This window comes from Abrus precatorius, unplaced genomic scaffold (genome assembly GCF_003935025.1).
Source record: "Abrus precatorius isolate BTA unplaced genomic scaffold, Abrus_2018 Scaffold2, whole genome shotgun sequence".
Taxonomy (NCBI): Eukaryota; Viridiplantae; Streptophyta; class Magnoliopsida; order Fabales; family Fabaceae; genus Abrus; species Abrus precatorius.
The window spans coordinates 34,112,653-34,133,440 of record NW_020874362.1 but is presented as its reverse complement, the minus strand read 5'-3'; the positions used below and the strand labels follow the sequence as shown (position 1 = coordinate 34,133,440).

At 30.0% G+C, this 20,788-nt stretch overlaps 3 protein-coding genes across 5 annotated transcripts; 1 reads left to right on the top strand and 2 right to left on the bottom strand.

The window, feature by feature from the left end:
- Positions 1 to 267: 267 nt before the first annotated feature.
- Positions 268 to 4,076, bottom strand: LOC113859890 (phosphatidylinositol N-acetylglucosaminyltransferase subunit A-like). The gene is made up of 8 exons (XM_027492554.1): positions 3,951 to 4,076; positions 3,181 to 3,753; positions 2,242 to 2,396; positions 1,392 to 1,482; positions 1,094 to 1,210; positions 909 to 1,012; positions 437 to 527; positions 268 to 351 (listed from the first exon to the last, which is right to left on the bottom strand). Exons 1-8 carry the CDS (start codon positions 4,074 to 4,076, stop codon positions 268 to 270), a joined length of 1,341 nt encoding a protein of 446 aa, XP_027348355.1.
- Positions 4,077 to 6,173: 2,097 nt separating this feature from the next.
- Positions 6,174 to 12,949, top strand: LOC113858363 (epoxide hydrolase A-like). The gene is made up of 5 exons (XM_027490981.1): positions 6,174 to 6,320; positions 6,402 to 6,616; positions 11,826 to 11,993; positions 12,068 to 12,303; positions 12,458 to 12,949. The coding sequence occupies exons 1-5, from the start codon at positions 6,251 to 6,253 to the stop codon at positions 12,702 to 12,704; spliced, it is 936 nt and encodes a 311-aa protein (XP_027346782.1). The 5' UTR covers positions 6,174 to 6,250; the 3' UTR covers positions 12,705 to 12,949.
- A 1,034-nt stretch (positions 12,950 to 13,983) lies between these two features.
- On the bottom strand, positions 13,984 to 16,908 carry LOC113858339 (cytochrome P450 71A22-like). 3 transcript variants are annotated; one of them, XM_027490938.1, is made up of 3 exons: positions 16,391 to 16,832; positions 15,914 to 16,306; positions 13,984 to 15,216 (listed from the first exon to the last, which is right to left on the bottom strand). In XM_027490938.1, exons 1-3 carry the CDS (start codon positions 16,814 to 16,816, stop codon positions 14,614 to 14,616), a joined length of 1,422 nt encoding a protein of 473 aa, XP_027346739.1. In that variant the 5' UTR covers positions 16,817 to 16,832; the 3' UTR covers positions 13,984 to 14,613. The 3 variants fall into 3 exon arrangements, with proteins under 3 accessions (XP_027346739.1, XP_027346738.1, XP_027346737.1); XM_027490937.1 differs by having other exon boundaries at positions 14,397 to 15,216; positions 15,935 to 16,838; XM_027490936.1 differs by having other exon boundaries at positions 14,432 to 15,216; positions 15,914 to 16,908.
- Between the last annotated feature and the right edge of the window lie 3,880 nt (positions 16,909 to 20,788).

Below are 20,788 nucleotides of genomic sequence, written 5' to 3'. Positions count from 1 at the left end.
GTGAGTGCAGTTTTTCTTTCAGGATTACCTCACCTGTAAAGTTCAGGCCTCTGACCTCTACTAACAGGTACATTACACACACACACACACACACGAGTGTGAATAAAAATGACAGTATTATCTCCATTTCAGGATCAGGGAATTTGGATTGAATGAAGCTCATGGAATACCATCAGTCCATCACTACTCTTCTGATATTCTGCATTTCAGATTTGTCAGCACAAAGCTACGCGGTTCAGCAGAATAATTTATCACACTCTTCATCTGTCATTGTTGGGATTTCTGCAACATCTCTCCATCACAGTTGCGTGAAAAAATGACATCCGGTACCTCTTCAATATCATCTGCAGGCTAATAACGGAAATGCACATGTTCACGCAACTCCCATACCCGAAGAAGTAGAAAATGTGTAACACTTCCAAGACCACCAACCTACCTGCCATAGTTCCAGTAGATGCCAGAACAAAAAGCTAAAGATCATAACCAAGCAAAAGAGCTTGCCTGCCCATGCTCCACAAGATAAGTATCTATAAGAAAAGAGACAATCAGGAAAGCCGCTGATATTTATAAGTTCTTAATCATTATGGCAAATATGCTCTGATATTAAGATGACACCAATAAACCAGTCTATAAATAATAATCAGATTCTTGTTCCTACTCCTAAATTAGGTGTTGGTTCTACACCTGAACTACTTATGCCAGCAAAAGAATTGCCAAAGTTGTAGTTTAGTCAAATAAAGATCCCAAAATACATTGCTTTATTACCAGCTTATGTTACAGGCAGATTAAATAATTTTATGTTCAAGTATTTGGCATAACCACATAATTGAAACAGAACCGGAGAGTGGACTTCCTTGCACAAATGTGTGTTCCCGCTAGAATCAAATTGAACCTGTGAAAGTATGTACCGTGAAAGACGATGTAATAGACTTTGATTGGAGCACTTCATAGCACGATCGTATACAATTTCAGTTCGTTTGGCGACATCATGCCAGTTGTAGAGTTCCCTCATCTACGGAAAACAATTAAATATAGAGCAACTAGTTTTCACACTGTAAAAAACAGAATAAGGTTATTTAAACTATAAACTCACTCGATTGTGCATGACTTGAGGATCAATTTTAGGAAGCATAGATATTGCCTTCTGGATTGCATGCACCATGTCAGCTGGATCAGGTTCTGCCAAAACAATCATGTCATCCGGTAAAACCTATAGAAAGGAAGTTAATCTATATCAACCGTTGATTATAGTATTCCAAAATTGTTGCATTGGATACAATTGTGGAATTGGAAAGAAATGGAAGTTCAGAAGAAAATTTGTCAAAAAAAGCTATATAAAAGCCTTTATACTAATACCAAATAGGTACAGATAAAATATACATGATACATACCTCAGGAACACCTCCAACTCGTGTGCTAACAGTTAACAATCCACAACTAGCAGCCTCTAATATGGCCATGCAAAAAGCTTCTGTCAAGGAACTATAACAATGCAAAGCTCAGATTGGACAACAGATGCAAAAGAAGTAATATCGGATAGAACTCAGAAGTCACAACAAGAATTTAAAGACCAGAGAACATAGCAGGTGCCAGCTAATAAAGTTCATGTCCAATATTGTAAGTTGAAATCAATAATTTCAAATTAGAAATATTAGAAGTGTGATATAACCTAGCTTTGATCAGATCTTGATTGATTAAGTAGATTCATGTCATGGTATGGCTCCACATTGACTGTATGCTAGGTAAGCCAATCAGGTGTACATAACCAAAAAGTACTAAACTGTATATGAAGGGGGAAAGTACTAAACTGCTCTCTGCAATCCCCCCAACGAGTTATAAAATCAATTCCTCAAAACCAGAATATTTTCCTTTTTTTGCTTAAAGATGTTATTCAAACCTAACAGAGAAAGAAGTATGATAGATGAGAACAGAAGGAAATTCTAGAAGGTTGATATGCATCAAATTAGGTTGGTGAATTTACTATTTAATCTTTAGCCACCTAAAATGTCTTCATTATTCCCCTTGTTTATGGAAATTATTTTTTACACCACACCATGATCTCCAATTGATTATATAAGACTAGCAATATCCTATTAGAGTAAATGAATGTTGGGCAGTGAAAAAACAACAATAATGAAAATTATTGTAGAAGATTTGACCAACCATTACAAATTATGACTGAATTATAAACTCATTACCACAAAACTTAAAGAAAGGATATGCATTTTGAGGAAGCTGAACCTGTTTAAGAAGATATGTCCGGATATTAGAACAGATCGAACTTGTGCATGCGGTACGGCTCCCAATAAATCAACACGTTCGTGAAGAGAATGCTTTTCTCTCATCTCCTCCAACCGCACACGCTTAGGTCCATCACCTCCAACAATAAATCGAACCTTCAAATAGATATATAAGTGATGCCTTCGAAAGTACACAGCAAGAAAATCTAAAATATATGATTTATTCTGGCCATATATATTTCTCTTGGCGCATTATTTGCTATGGCTCCTACATAAGAAAATCAACAAAATAGTGACACTACATGCGTAAGACGCTGAGAGACCAAAAATCATTGCAATCATTAGTGTAAATGCAATATAGAGAGGGGAACGGGGGGGGGGGGGGTTCTGTCAATGGTAAAAAAAAAATAAAAATTCGCATCATAGTGCGGACATATGCATGAAACATCTGATTTAAAAAAATTATGCACAGATGTTAAGGTTATTTTTGAATTGGGAGACATTAACATCAATGATTGTAAGAATATACTGAAAGGTATTATTTTTGGCATAAATATACAATAAACTCACCATATAACTTACTGTAAAACTGTAAGTATCCAAAATTACTAATAGATACAGCAATCAATTAGTAAATGGTGAAGTTAGAACTCCAGAAAACGTAGGACTCTCTATGCATTTCATGTACTTAACAATAAGTGCATAAGTGCATCTTTGGAAAACAGCCTTTAGGTGTTTCTCAAAAGCAAATATAAAACAGAGCAAGAGAAGAAGCACCACTGAAAATTTTTTACCAAACACAAATTTTTTAACTTCTGTTGTCAAGAAGCACCACAACAGGAAGGACTATCATTCCCTGAGGAACCTGGACAGCATGTTAGACATAAATTTTGCCTAAAATTTCATAAACTAAGAGTGCTTTTAAATTTCAACAACTCACATTAGGATGTAACCGGCATACTTCTGGAATGACTTCAACAAGCAAGTCTGCTCCTTTCCGATAAACCAATCGACTAATAACGACAATAACAATTTCAAACCCGCCAGGCCACTCCAATGCCGGCTTGAACACAGCAGTGTCAACAGCATTAGGTATCACGAAAACCTTCTCTGGCGCCAAACCTGACCTCAAGACTGTGTTTTCCTTGCTTGTATGGGAAACACAAATTGCTTGACTCACATCAGCCAAGGTAAACTGCAACACCTTGTTCATGTGAATGCTTCCAGCATCACCAAAACCATGCAGCGAATGATCTGTAAACACAACCTTGTATCCCATGATCCTCGCATGCATAAGAGCATCATGACAAAGTGTTGAGAATGTTTGATGTCCGTGCACTATAGTAATTCTTTCTCGAATAAGAATTGTTCTTATAATTGGCAGCACCCCATATAAAGTCGGAAATGTACTCTGATTAAAGAACGGTCTCCAAGGAACATAGTAGACTTTTAAACCACCAGTCATATATCTAACCCCAGAGCGATTTCCATAAGCATGAGTTAACACCACCACCTGAATAGTGAAATTTCCACATTTCAATAAATAAATAAATAAAAATTACCACAGCACATTCTCCTTTTCCTGTAGTTTGCATTTACTACATAAATCTACTATTAAAACCACCCAAAGAATAAGAAGTTAAGATTTAAAAGCAATGTCTATGACTATGATTCTCAACAAGTGAATGAGAAAATATTTGTGGCGCTAACCTTGTGGCCTAAGTTGAGCAAGCATTGGGAGAGGTAATAAACGTGGTTCTCGACACCACCAAAGTTGGGATAGAAAAAATCAGAGACCATCAAAATTCTATGCTTTTGTGATGACGTATCACCCATCGCAATCCCGAAGCTTTTGCATGCACCGAAATGAAATGGTTGCAGTAATGAAATTCAAAGCAAATGAAGGAATGGTACTACCTAGCAGCAGCAGTGCCAGAAGAAGAAGAAGAAACGACTGAGAAAGAATGTGAGAGAGAGAAGACAAACTAGCTCTGTCTCATTCACTCACCACTTCCAATTCTTGCAAAGTTCAGTTTAAGTTTGAGAAATGAGAATCCGGTCTACACTATCATTACCTTTTTCGTTGTGATCGATCAAGTTCATATACCCTGTAGAGTGGAGAGTCATTGTGCTGTTTCCCGTTGTCATTTTCTGATTTCTCCTTTTGGTGTAAATAATTATTAATTAGGATTTTTAAGGAAAGAAATTCATAAATACGCTTGTCATTTAAGTAAATTAGAAAAAGTAAAAGCATTATTTTTTAATTATTTTAAATTTCAATAACTATTATGAATTAATTTTAATCACCTCTCGTTATTTTTTTTCTTTTTACTTGGTTTTTTATAATCAAGTCTAATATTTTTTTAATTACTTTCTATGAATGTTAATAACTATGAATTAATCATAATTTTTAATTTAATTTTACATATGAATAATGCATAAGAATATTTTTTTGTCTATTTTAAGTGCATTTCATTTAATTTTATCATATTAATTATATTTTTTACTTTATTTGGTTTTTCTATAAAATTTAATAATCATTATGAATCAAATATAATCAAATCTTATTATTTTTTAACTGTATTTTATAAATTTTAATAAATATTAATTAAAAATAATTATAAATTTTAATATCAGATTAAATAGTAATTTGCACTTAATAATATTATAAACATATTATATTTAATTAATATAGTTTTTAATTATATTATCTAAGATTATTGTATATTCTATTTAATAAATAGAATGTTCAATTTTACATTATTTTACTAGCATAGTTAATTTTATTTATATAATAATGATCATGAATTAATTTAATCTTATACATAAGAAAAATGTTTGTTTATTTATGTGTATTTCATTTATTTTTATTATATTAATTATATTTTTTTAGTTTATATATTTTTTTATTAAAATTTAATAATTATTATTAATCAAATATAATCAACTCTCGGTATTTTGTTACTTTTGATAAATATGAATAATTTTAAATTGAATATAATAACTCTTATTATTTATTTTTCATGAATTTTAATAATTATGAGTTAAGCAGAATCAATATAATTCTGCTAATTCTAATTAAGGATAACCCTTTTTTTTAATTGTCAATTCTCATTTTTTTTAAATTATTTTTATATAAATTTCAATTATTGGTATTATTATTATTATTATTATTATTATTATTATTATTATTATTATTATTATAAATTAAGGATGATTAACGGTCTTTTTTATTTTTTAGTTATTTTTATATTTTTTATAAATATTAATAACAATAAATTAACTATATTTATAAATTTCAATACATATATACATAAAATATTAAATAATAGTTTGCAATAAATTAGTATTATTATTATTATTATTATATTATATTTAATGAATATAATATTCAATTTAGTTATTTAGTTTATTATATATTATATTTAATAATATAATGGATTTTATTTATTGATATAGACGCACAAGATATTCATTAATATAATAAATTTGTGATAAATAATCATCTTATAAAATATAAGTTTTTGGTCAAATGTAATTATTTAAAAATGATTAAATATCTTTAAAATATTGATATTTTAATTTTTGCTTAATAAGTCCAATTATATTTCTATCCCCCCAACCCCAAAAAAAAAATTATAGAAAGAATCTGAATAGTTGCATTTTAAATATTGTTACGCAGTTGCAATAATAATAATAATATTGAAAACAAATAAAATGTATTTACTGTACCAAAAACAAATAAAAGCATTTACAATGTATTAAATGTTTCAAATTTCTCATTTACTTTATTATATTATATTATCTCTCTCGATTTATCTCTTTATATAACAAAACGTACTTCTAAAAAATAATAATTAATAATATATTAAATTTGTATATAAATAAACAAAAACATTTCTGCTTGGTCACACAGTGCAAGTCCATATTTTCAAGGAATCTAAGACAGTGGTTACAAGTACAGTGTTCAGTCACTCTACCTGAGACGGAGAAGAGTCTCGCTTTAATTAATGGATCAAATTCAGCACAAGTTCGTCACCATTGACGATCTCAAGCTTCACATAGCAGAGGTTGGAAACGGTGAGTATCCACTCTACACTTCTGTTCAATCCATTCATGTCTGTAAATCCAGCCAAGTTAGTCAAACACTTTTCTTTTCAGGTCCAAACGTCGTCGTATTCCTCCACGGTTTCCCAGAGATATGGTACACCTGGCGGCACCAGATGATAGCCCTCGCCGATGCCGGATTCAGAGCTATTGCGCCCGATTACCGAGGCTACGGTCTTTCCGATCCGCCACTCCAACCCGATAAGGCTTCCTTCTCGGATCTTCTCCGTGACCTTCTTGCAATTCTCGATTCTCTTGCTCTTTCCAAGGTATGTGTTGCATGATCTCGCTTCTCGTCGTTATTTTCTCTCAATTGTTATGCTCTGCTATGTTTTGTGTGTTCAAGTGCCTTTCAGTTTTCTGAAGGTAAAAACTTCTAAGTGTTGCGCATCTCTTAGCTGTTAATTTTTATGTTGTTTGTGGTCCAAATTCACGATTCACAATTTCAAATGTGATTGATGTCGATGGATTCATTGTGTTGCAATCTCAGTCATCATAAAAGGAATCTTTGAGCATATAAAGGGATGGCCACATTTAAGTTGTGATTGATTTGATCAAATCATATGCTTAATCTATTACTGTTTACGGTAAAAAATGACAATTTGTAAACAAATAATCCAAAGATCAATTTGGAGACTAGATTTAGGTCCTCTTTGAGTTCTTTTAAATATGTTGTTAACGTAATGGTGAAATGAACGCGTAAAAAAGTATTAAGCAAGAATAGTGAATAATAAATGGGCAGAATTGAATCAAATGTAAATGTTCTTTACAGAAAAGTTTTAAATAGGAAATGAATTGCAATAATTGAAATAAGCAGCAAGCTGGAATTAAAATACGAAAATGTAAATGCGAGAATGTAAAGGTGCGTGAATGTAAACGTACGACTCCTAGCAATGAACAATAACAACCGTAATGTCTCCTTGTAGCTGGTGTCTGGCGCGGTGCAGGGTTCCAGCGTCTCAGAGAGTTTAGGTGCGGTGTCAAAGTGCAAAAAGTCGTCCTTTGTATAATGGTGTTTTGGAGTATTTATAGACATGAAGACCACCACCGTCCTCCTCTTTTTGCAGGCACTTCTTAGTAACTACCTTCAACTGTTGATGCTCATTATCCACAATTGCTTGTGATCGTGTTGTTGGTTGAGGCTTCTTTCGTAACCGCTATCGCTTACGATCTCCTTTGCGTAGTGGTGAATGTTGATAACTGCTGGTAATTGCTTTTGGATTTTTTCAATGACTTGACCTATCAAGACTCGTATTTTTTCTATTTTTCGAGTATTTCTGGGAGAAACCTAAGATGCTCCTTTAATGTTATGGCCTTAGAATAATTTATTCTTGACTCTCTTTTCGAGCCATTCTGGAGTTTTGAGAGTCTGTCTTGGTCTTATGGACTTAGAACATTTTCTTTGCTCATTTCTGTTTTCGAGCAATTCTGGAGGGACTCTAGAGCTCAACCAGGTTTGTGGACTTAGAATATTTTCTGACCACTTCCACTTTTTCGAGCAATTCTGGAGAAAATCTGGAGCTCAGCTAGGTTTGTGGACTTTTAAATATTTTCTGACCACTTCCTATTTTTCGAGCAGTTTTGGGTGTCAGGGACTTGAAAACTCCTCAAAAACTCTTTGAAAAGTCATCAGTTTTTGTGGACTTAGAATATTTTCTTATTAGTCTTGTTTTTCAAGCATTTTTGGGTGTCAGGAACTTGAAAACTCCTCAAAAATTCCTCGAAAAGCCATCAATTTTATGAACTTAGAATATTTTCTTATCAGTTCTATTTTTCGAGTAGTTTTGGGTGTCAGTGACTTCAAAACTCCTCGGAAAAAAGCCTTTAGTTTTGTGGTCTTAGAATATTTTCTTGTCTTTCAAGCAGTTTAGAAAAAAATTAACAATGTGACAAAAATCTCCTAAAATAACTTGAAATGTGTCCCTTTTAATAAAACTAAAGGTCTTGGATGATCTTTCAATATTCTCTTATGTTTAGGCTTATTTTTTGACTCTTTCTTGACCCTCAAAACTTGTTGAAATGTAGTTTCTTTCAAGATGATTTTTAACTTAGAAAATTTTTCTTATCCCAAACAATTGCCTAATTGATTCCCCTCCTCAATGTACATGAGTGCTTTGTTTGTTTGAGGGGAAAAGATTATGCAGGGATGGAAAAGTGTTAAAAGAAAATTTGCATGTGTTTGGATGGTTAGTCTTATGCAATTGAACAATAACTAAAATATATATATATATATATATATATATATATATATTAGTTATTGTTCAATTATATATATTCGCACGAAATAATAATTTTTTATAAAAAAATTATTACAAAATATAAAAATACACAAATAGGCCGTCACTATAAATATTTACTAATATAAACCTCTTTAGGAACTGAATTTTGGATTGTGTTTTTTTTTTAAAATTTTGTTTTATGTTTTTATATAATAAAATAAATATTATTATTTAAATTATGTTTATATATTTATATTTTGTTAAAATAAATATTTATAATATTTTGTTAATTATATATTATAAAATAAGTTTTGTTATTTAAATTATGTATATATTTTTATATTATGTGAAAATGAATAAAAATATTAATAATATTTATTTTACATATTTAAAATAATAAATTATATTTTTATTTTCTTATTATATTATTTAATATAATTTTAATTTTTTAAAATGATATTAATATTATATTCTAAAATTATATTTTTTGTTATTTAATATTATATTTTAAAAAAATAAAAATTATAATAATAATTTATTTAATTTTATATATTTATAAAATAAATAAAAGTATAAATAATAATAAGTTTATTTATTTATGTTGAGATATTAATCTTTATTAAAATTTATACATAATTATTTATTTTAAAAAATATGTTATTAATATTAATAAATATTATTAAATAATATTATGTATATATATATATATATATATATATATATATATTTAATATAAATTATAAATACTAAAAATTTATAAGTTACAATGACATTCATAAAATTAAAAATGACATTAAGAAAATTTTAAAGTAATAACAACATAAATCAATGGCGAGAACTAGAAGCTTAAGTGATGTTTTAACATGTCTTCCTTGTGTGACCAAGGGTGTGACAATAAGAATAATTTTTTGCTCGACTTTGTTGTTTTCTAATGTTAATTTCTGTTCTTATCCTACTGGACTTGGGTTGACCCTTTGAAATTCTTTTCAGTTCTGAATTTGGACATAAAGTTGGGCCTGTGTAAATTGGCCAATAGTCTTCGTGTCTGAGTTCTCTAAATTGATTTTCGTATACCTTAGAAACTTGTTGTAAGGTATACACGGGAGATATGTACACGTTAAAGTTGTAGTGTGTGTAAGCATGAAGCAAGTACATGCAAGCATGAAATGTGAACTTTTTGAAACTTGTCACAATCACACCACATTCCATCTAATTGTACTGTAAATCTTTCTACGGTTCAAATTTTTGTCAGATGTTGCGTTTCTTCGATTGTAAATCTAGTACTTGTTCTGTCAAAGGTGATGACTCTATGAGTGTTCGCCTTTGACTGTACATCTTGAATTGTTTTAGTTGCAATTTTCAAGTACATATATCTAGCATTAATCATTGCATCTATTTTTCTGCCTCTCTCAATGAAGAACTTATTGCAACAAGTGTATGTTACTGTAAATCTAATGCTTGTTCTGTCAAAAGTGATGACTCTATGAGTGTTCGTCTTTGACTATGCATCTTGAATTATTTTAGTTGCAATCTCCAAGTACATATGTCCAGTATTAATCATTGTATCTACTTCTCTGTCTTTCTCAATGAAGAACTTATTACAACAAGTGTATGTTACCATGACCATGGAGCAAATTGGCAAGTTTCTGATTTTCTTCAAGACCGAATTGATTGACTCTGCTAGGTTTATTGTCATGTGTCTCCAACGCCGTCCATCCGTTGTGCTATGTTAGTGTCCATTTTTACCTTGGGATGTTATCCAACCATTGTGCAGCTTCAGGATTATTATCTTTTACTATGTTGTAATAATAAAAGAATTTCGGTTCATTCACTCTATATACTAAAAAAAAAATTACAAATTAAATTAATATAATTAACTAAGCAATTATATAAAATATTAATGATAATATAGAGTACATAAAAAATTAAAACTACTCATATTGACGACATCTTTTTTCAATGCATTTTTGAATCGTCGCATAAAATTTTGTGCAATGTGTCTAATGCGATAGACATGGACAAAATTATTTTCTGTTCAACCACTTCAATTTCTTAAATATGCACTTCTTATGACCTCGTGACGATCTGAAATGAGGCACAATCCCTCTTGCACCTCTTTAAGTTTCTAAAAAAAAAAAGAAAAAAAAAATCATGCATTGTTGGTTTCACCTTCAACCACAGCAAAGGCAATAGAAAATATGTTGTTGCGGCCATCTTACGCTAATAAAGTCTCTTTCTATTTGTCATACAAAAATGTTTCATCCACTTGAACAATTAGTTTGTAGAAGGTAAAACCATCAATGCATGGCTTGAAGGTCCAAAACAACCTTTTGAAGAACACATTCTCCTCGTCAACCAAGCCACCAATGTATGTCGCTTGTATACTCAATTTTCAAATGAAGCCCGGAACATATAGTTGCATTGCAAGCAACTGTCTAAATAACTTATGGTATGACTCCTCCCAATTTTTGAAGATATTTTTAATGGCAAGTTATTTTTTCAACCATCCCTTTTTTATAGCTGATTGTATAACCCATTGTGGACTTTATGTGGGCTAAAATGGTTCCAATAGGTCAGTCTCAATAATTTTATGAATGGTTTGAGAAATCATTCGTGATCCCAACTTGTTATGATCATGTGAAATGAGTGAAGAAACACATGAGTAGCACCCTTCAAGCTTCATTATTTTTTAGTGTTGCTCCTTAGTGCGCAATATAACGCGACATCTCTAGGCACAGTTATTATGAACGCATTCCACGACAAGCCTAATTATACTTGACATCTTCACCTTGTAAGTACAATGATTGACAATGTAAAATTTATTTATGACATTTTGTGCTTGTTCTTTTGTTAAGAAGTGCTGGCAAACAAATAGTGTTTTAAGCGGATACACTACCATAATATATTATAAATATTTATTTTAACAAAATATAAATATAATTTAAATAATAATATTTATTTTATTATATAAAAACATAAAATAAAATTTAAAAACAGAAAAAAATTCAGTTGAGAATTTGGTTATCTGCGAATGGAATTCTGAATGAAAAAAAAAAATGTTACAGTAAAGAGGTTTAGATTGATAAATATTTACAGTGATGATCTATTTGTGTCTTTTTATATTTTTTTAATAATTTTTCTGTAAAAAATTCTCCAAATAACACATCTTTTCCATCTCATTTCTCTTTTTTTTTTCTCGTCATACTCTTTTCTACTCATTTTTTTTACTCATTTTCTATTACATCCAAAAATACCACAGGTGTTTCTTGTTGCAAAAGATTTTGGAGCTCGTCCAGCGCATCTATTTTCCATTCTACACCCTGAAAGGGTCCTGGGAGTTGTCACCTTGGGTGTTCCATATATTCCACCTAGTCCCTCTGCGTATCACAAATACCTTCCCGAAGGCTTTTACATTTTGAGATGGCGGGTAATTTTAAATTTATTTGCACTCACCCAAAATGACCTGCAATATCATCGTAACTTTGTTGCTATCTATATCAGGAACCTGGAAGAGCAGAAGCTGATTTTGGACGCTTTGATGCTAAGACTGTTGTGCGAAATGTTTACATTCTCTTCTCAAGAAGTGAAATACCAATAGCCCAAGAGAACCAGGAGATCATGGACTTGGTGGAACCAAATACTCCTCTTCCTGCTTGGTTCTCAGAGGAAGATCTTGCCACATATGGAGCATTGTATGAGAAATCTGGGTTCCGAACTGCATTGCAGATTCCATATAGGTGCTAGCATTTTTTCTTTGTTGCCTTTTCGGTGAAATTGCCGTTTCTTACTATAGAGCAACGAAAGTATGGTCTTTTGAACTCCCAGATTTTCCGAGGATCTTACCTATAGGTGAATTCTTGATAATGGTGGGTTTGTTTTGATTGTTTGTAGGTCATTTGGTGAAGAGTTTAACTTACCGGATCCTGTCGTTAAAGTTCCAGCACTTGTGATAATGGGTGGCAAGGATTACTTTCTAAAGTTTCCAGGGATTGAGGATTTAATAAAGAGTGAAAAAGCAAAAGAGTTTGTTCCCAATTTGGAGGTTACATTCATTCCTGAGGGAACCCATTTTGTTCAAGAACAGTTTCCCGCAGAGGTGAACCAGCTTATCCTTGACTTCCTCGCCAAGCACACTTGATATTAGACTTTCATGTGGATATATGGTCATGACTCATGAATAGTGGTATGTGGATTAATTATGAAGTGTGGGAAGTTTAGCCAAAAATGGTACCAAATCTTTGATAGCTGAAGCAGAAATTATTGAACCTTGCCGGAAAAACTATTGTTAGATGTATTTCTTGTGCAGGGAACTTAAAATATGCGGCTTAGTTTTCTAATAAATTGAGTCATGCTAAATAACTAATAAATAATAAACTTTTTATTGAAAATTATGTCTACGTTGCATTGAAAATTACAATAAGGTGGGTTGGTGATATTTTTGCATCAATTTAAACTGTGTCCTAAAAATACTTGTCAACATTTTGATAAATAATAACAAGTTTTTTAATTAATAAACAAATATTTAATACATGTTATATATATATATATATTGAGAACATTTATCTATTAAATTTAACCATTCAAATTAATTATTACAACGTCGTGGGTGATAGAGCGTAGCTACATGAGCTTAGTTAATAATTATATTTAATCTAATTAAACGTTTTCATTTTTCATAATAGTAAGTAAGTGTTGTTTGCAGATTTATATATATATATATATATATATATATATATATGAGGTAAAATTTTCTTACACTAGTGTAAATTTAAAAATTCTTACACTAAATTTAAATTTTTCATTTGATTTATATCTGAGGGTTATAATTTATTAGATTTAAGTTAAATGAAAAGTTGAAATTTGATATAAAAATTTTTAAACAAAATTTTTAAACTTATGGGTGTAAGAAAATTTTTTTTCTATGTATATATATATATATAAATAAGAGGCTTTGGCTTTAAATTTTTGGGGTGGTGGATCACCCATCATAATCAGTTGGCTGTTGTGAAAACGAAATGTTTGCCAAAATGAAATTAAAGACAAGCGATGGAACGGTAATAGCTGGCAGCAGCAAGATGTGGAGGAGAAAAAACAATTGAGATAGTGAGAGGGACTCGAAGAGAAAACGCTCGTTCTTTATCTCTCTCGCTTAGGTTCTCACAATGTTACTCATTCATCGGCAGCGCTTCCAGTTCTTGTTACGTTCAGTTTTTGTGTAAGAATTGAGAAATCGTTCTACATTATACTTGCCATTTACTTCGTGATCGAATCTAATAACATTATTATCGATGATAAATTTCTTCTACTGAATATTTATCTCAATTTGATATTCATTAAAGCACTAATGTAACTCATAGGAACGTTGAAATAAAATGAATCTTTCTTAGATTCGAGGTTAGAAAGAACCTCCAGAAATTGAGAAGGAAATCAAAATCTTATAGAATAATATTTGACTCCCTTTCCTTCCTCTCCATGACTGTATATCACAAACCATGCACACACTTAGTAATAGTTTCGGAAGCAATTGTATTTGGACCATGATCATCGGACTTGGGTTGGCATCATTCCCTCTTTCTAGTAGCACCTTGTCCTCAAGGTGGTATATAGCCTTCAACTCAGTCCAATCCTCCCAAGGAGTGTGTCAATAGCTTCAATGGAGGATGAAGTGCCAGCCATTTAGGAGGGTATGTTGGGTGGTATTTTACCATATAGGAGAGTTGTCTATATTGGAATTATATAGCAACCTCCAACCACAATACTGACCTAAAATTAACTACAATACAATTGTATCCATTAATGTAAGAGAGCATGATGTGTCTGTCGCACAATATATATGTGACACAACTTTATTCCTTTTATCATAACTTTTTTTTTCTAGTCATTATACATTAATCACAACTTATATTGGAATTACAGCAATCTTCATACCACAATACTAACCTAAAATTAACTACAACGCAGTTACAAGAGTCATGAATCACATAACATGCATGTGACACAACTTTATTCCTTACATCATCATTAGTTCCTTTTTCTAGTCAAATATATTAATTTCTATCATGTAGAGTTGCTACGGCCATGAGTGGAAATTTTCTAAGAATAGCCATGCCAGGATTTTCAGACATATTCAAGTCCTCCCCACAAGGCAGTGCCCAATCAAATTGGTGGACAAGGTTTGCTATTACCATCTCAATAGTAGCAATGGCAAATAGCATTCCAGGGCAACCCCTCCTTCCAGCTCCAAAAGGGATTAACTCAAAATCATGTCCTTTGAAATCAATTGAATTGTTAAGGAATCTCTCTGGATTAAACTCTAGAGGTTGGTACCATGAAGAAGGGTCTCTTCCAATTGCCCAAACATTCACTAATACCTGTGTGCCAGCAGCAATGTCATAGCCGTTCACTTTGATATCTTCAGAAGATTTTCGAGGAATTACAGGAACTGAGGGATGATGGCGAAACGTTTCCTTAATCACAGCCTTCAAGTACTTCATCTGACCCAAATCATCCTCAGTTACGTGAGTCTTGTTACCAACCACACTTCTCACCTCGTTTTGCAATTTATGCATCACAATTGGATGCTTCAATAGTTCTGTCATTGCCCACTCCATTGTTGCATGAGTAGTCTCAGTACCTGCAACAAACATGTCCTGGACAAAAAATAAAATAATACTTAAACGCATATTTGATCCTTACAAACAACTAAATTTAATTTTAGTTTGCTAAGAATTTTTTAAAATCGATTTAATTTTTGACAAATATTAATTGTTTTCTGCACTCCCTATTTTACATAATAATGACATGACATGTATTTAAAACAATATTATTTTAAGCTGAGATTAAGTAATTAAAAGTAATACTTTTATTGAAAAAATACATTAACTATTTCAAAAATATAATAAATACTTGAAATTAACATTAAGTGTAAAGATTAACAAAACACAATAGAAAAAAGTCATTAAATATGCACTAATATGACATAATATAAATATGAGTCAGCCTTACAAAGAGGTAAATTTTTATTAAAAAAATATTTTTATTATATTAAAATCATAAGAGTATAATACATATTTTATTTTTAATAAAATATAACGATTATGAATTTTATAAGCCTAGTTCTTAGATTTGGATTTAAAAATTTAAAAATTTTATTAAAAACTTATTTTTTAAAACAAAATTGTATTATTAATAACAACTTAAATTCAACATTAAGAATGAGTTACATACATACATATATATATATATATATATATATATATATCGAATAATTTTCTTATAAAAATAAACTAAAATAATAATATTTTTAGTAACTAATTATTTAATTGATCCTTTATTTTTTTTACTTACCACTATCAAACCCTTTATTACATTTCTATCGACAGGGAAGCCTTCAGTATCAGTCTTTTCGAGGGAAAGCAAAACATCCACAAAATCACGCTCTGCCTCAAGCCCATCTTTGCTATTCCTAGACCCACCACTGATATGCTCGTCAATTACTTCATCTAAAAATTGGTCCAAATATTTGGCCACCCTCTTTGCCCTACCATACAAACCATTAACCTTGCTCAACCAATCAAGCCAAGGCATATAATCCCCTATAGACACAGTCCCCACTAACTCATCAAACTCCAAAAGAACCCTTTCAAACCCCTTCCCTTCTACTCCACGGTATCTCCTTCCAAGAGCCACTCTACATATTACATCATTCGACAATAAGCCAAGCAACTCAGATAAATTCACCTGCAAGGAAGAAGAACAACACTTCTTAATATGTCCCATCATTCTTAAAGTTTCCTCCTCTCTCACACGACCAAAAGATTGAACCTTTTTGCTACTAAAAAGGTGACACACACTCAAACTCCTTAAGTTCCTCCAACTCTTCCCATATGAAGCACTTGCCATGTCTTTGGTATCATAAAAGAGAATCTTCCACACTTTACTTTGTGGCCTATCGGAGACAACAAGGTCGTGAGTTTTCATCACCTCACGCGCTGCTTCAGCAGAAGATACCACAAGTGCTGGCACCTTCCCAAAATGGAGGAGCATTAAAGGGCCATATTTTTGGGCTAAAGAATGGAGTGTGCGGTGTGGGAGCAAACCTAGTTGATGAAGGTTACCTATAAGAGGTAACGTTGGAGGTGAAGGGGGTGAGTTTTTGGTGGTTGATGCATTGGAATATCGTTTGATGATGAGGATAAGAGAAAGAAAGAGCAGAAAGGTGTCGAAGAAAACCATGGGGAATGAATGCATGTTTTTACTTGTTAACAACTCTGTCTGCAGATTATGTTTCATCTTTGGAGTATTTAAATAAGGAAAACTGGGTTGTTACTATTATCCTAGTTATTTTGTCTACACTTCAAAATTGAATATGAAGATCATGTGAAACATGAGGGGATCCTTTTCCTAAATTTATATGGATGACAATATTTGGTTTTAATTTTTTTAAATTAGTATCACATATTTAAGAATGATACTTAATTCGATAATTTTAAATATTTTAAAATTTATAAATTTAAATATTTTAAATTTATAATCTTAAATTTTTTAAGTCATAAATTAAAATATTGTTTAAATTTATTTTACGTGTTAACATTTCACAAAGTTTGACGTCTAATCTACAGATATTTGTCTGGTCTCAAAAGTGAATAGCCCTCTCACCCAAGAAGTAGCATGACACGCGTTATTATCCAAAATGCGATACTAATTTAAACAAACAGTATCACCCATGAAGATGCAGTGGGTGATATAACAGTCATGACATTTCAGTCACGTGTATTTTTACAAGTATAAGGATCTTTGCATATTGTAAATTAGTTATTTAATTTTAGCATACTAATTTTTTCTCCCTGCTCTTTTTTAACGTGGTTGAAACATATGTTTATGGCTTGATATTCGATATATATTATCTCAAATCTAATTTTTTATAGATAAAATATATTGAAATAGATTATCATTTATTCAAAACAAAATTTAGCAAAAACTTATATTCATCTTTCGTATTAAGACAAACAACTAACTAGCATGTGTTTACAAAAATTTTAAATGAAACAATAATAATTATATGTATAATAAGCTGAACATGATTAATATCTATAATCCAACTTGAGAGAGAGTATTATGAATAATTATAATAGACTTATTATGATTAGAGTTTATGTTAATATTATAATAATAGATTTCACTAGTTAGAATTACATATATATTTTTATAAATACAATAGTTTCTACATATATCTATCTAATTCAAGCACATTAATATATCTCTCTCTTTATATTCTTTCTTAATTCTACAGTAACCAAAATATATATATATATATATATATATATTAATAAAAAAATAGTTTTTAAAAATGTATTTATTAAGTAAAAGAAAAGCAAAAAAACAATGGTAGATGTAGGAAAAAGGCAAAAAAAATTATGAAAAATATTATTAATATATATTTATTATAATTTTTAATGTGCTTTTTTAAGTCAATTTTTTAATCAGTATTTTTAACATCTTACTCTTTAAATAATTAAAAATTACATAATATATAGTATTATATATAATTATTTTTATTTATTTATTTTTATTATTTTTCAATGCATATACTTTAAAAATATATTAAAAAAAACCAGACTTTTAAAGTTATTTTTAAAAATTACTAAACATACATGTTAGTTGTTTACATAATAGTATATATTAGTTTTTTACTTATTTGTGATTTTGAGATTTTTTTGTTAGTTTCTCACATAATAAACTATTAGACAGTAAGATCTTTCATATGAGCTGAACGCTAAAGAACCTTAATTTGCAATTGAAGGGTTGAATATATGCGTTTAATTTGCAATTGAAGAGTTGAAGATGATGAAAGAAATTTTCAAGTTCTTATCAATTTGTGAACTTTTACACCACCCAAGAGATTGAGTTACCGTGGCATAGGTCCATAGAGAGGGGTAAAGAGAGAAATATAGCGGGAGCTTTGGAGCACCAACCACTATGAGCATGTAAGGTAGAGACAGATACAAAATACATATTTTTAGCATTTACTTGTTACTTAATAAAAAAAAAGTTTTTATTTTGAAGTGTTTATCAACCACAGAAGATGATAACTTACCATGTGAGAACTAGTAGAGGAATTTAAATAAATAAAAAATTAATATGTACAACAAATACAATTTGAGAGACTAATTTGTAAGTTTATTTTTAAAAAAATATTTAATTTTTTTCCTATTATTTAATTTTTTCTTTGAATGGTGAATACAAAATAAATAAAATTATATTTATATAGTTTTCTTATGTAACAAACTATACTATAAAAATATAAAACATAAGAAAATTTTAAAATATATAAAATAATTAACATTAAAGGGATAAATATTATATAAATATAACTATCAAGAAAACAGTGGTACCGATAAAACGTCAATAATTCAAGACCAACCACATATTTTGATTTCTTGTTTCTCTGTATTTATTGAACATTTTTTGTTAGAAGGATGGCTAAAAGTCCATCTACACATTGATTAAGACAGAGGCAAAAGGAGTGGTATGTAGAGTTTACGTATTCAAGTTTTCTTTGATTTCTAACAAGACAGCGTATATATTATTCATGTAATTCTTAATACCAAAATATTATACGTACTGTTAAACTGTACTGTGAGAAAGATTATAAAATTTTTTTTATGTTTTAAGTATATGTTTCAACTAAAATTTGTATAACATGGCCTTAAAAAATGTTATTTTTAGACAAGTTTTTATGACACAATTGTCATATCAATGTCTTGTCGTAAAGAATCTTATTTTTTAATAAATTTTTATAAAAATAAAGATAGAAAAAAACATAAAATTTTTAGTAAAGAAAAACATGAAGTATAGTTAAGATAAAAAAAATATTTTTTATTAATTTCTATAAAAGTTATGGTCAAATAAATATGATTTTTTTAATCAAAAAAAATATTTTAAGAAGTTCTTGACAAGTTCATAAACAGTTTGTAAAATTATAAAGATGCAATAATATCTAAAGTTAAAAAAAGAGGATGATTTGAGAAGATTTTTAAAAGATATTATCATTTGTAACAGGTAAAGTTAAGAATTGGTAGAATATCACTTTATCAAAAGAATTGAATCAAAGTTATTTTTTGAAGTGTTTTACTTTTCAAAATTTAAGAAAAATTGAAGATTTATTTCAAAGATTTGAAGTGTCTAAAGATGCATAACAAGAATATATATGATATGACACATGATAATAGTTATAAAAAGATATTTTAAATAATTATATTAAATAGCAACTATATTTTAGACTATTACATTATATTGTACTTATAAATAGTATTTCATTTCATAGTTTAGATATTATTACTTTTACACTTAAAACACTTATACTTAAAATCTTTACATAACCAAAATTCTACACAAGTTAGACCAAGAAGACAAGAGATCAAAAGTTTAGTATTAATTACTATTCAAAAGTTGTACATTTACATATTGCAATTTAATATCAATTCTAATTATTTACTTTAATATTTTAACTTTTCCTTTCATTATTCTTCTACATTTTTTTTATTCTTTCCATTTTTAATTTACTCGTTTTACGACGTTAATTTAATCATTTCACTAAGAACAATACATTATAAAGAATTTGTAAAGAGAATTTAAAATTTAATTTTAAATTACTCTTAAATTTATTTGTTTATTAAAAAATTCATCCAAAACAATTTAGGTTAACAACTATAACTAATAACACATACTAATGTCAACCAACATTAGTAGTTGATATAACCACGCCAAATTGGATGAACAATTCATGTAATCGCGCGTTAAGCCATATTACCACCCCAATTACAGAGGCAAAAATTACTTCAGGGCAACCCCTTCATCCTGCTTCAAGTGTAAACGGCTCGAAATCATGTCCTGTAAAATCTCTTGAACTGTTGAGTAACCTTTTTCGTTTTAAACTCTGAAGGTTGGTCTCAAGATGAAGGGCCTCTTGCAATTACCCAATCATTCGCTTGCGTGCTTTAACAATTACAAGACACTTAATAGCTACCATTGACCAAACAACAAAACATGAAAATAAGACTAATTAAGAGTGAGATTCACATTTTTATTTTTATTTTGTAATTTCTATAGAAACACATAAATACTTACTGAGAAGATAATCCAAATTAATTGCATGTCATGAGTTTTCATTACCTCGCTTGCGTGAGCAGAATGAAACCAGTGGCACTGACACCTTCCTGA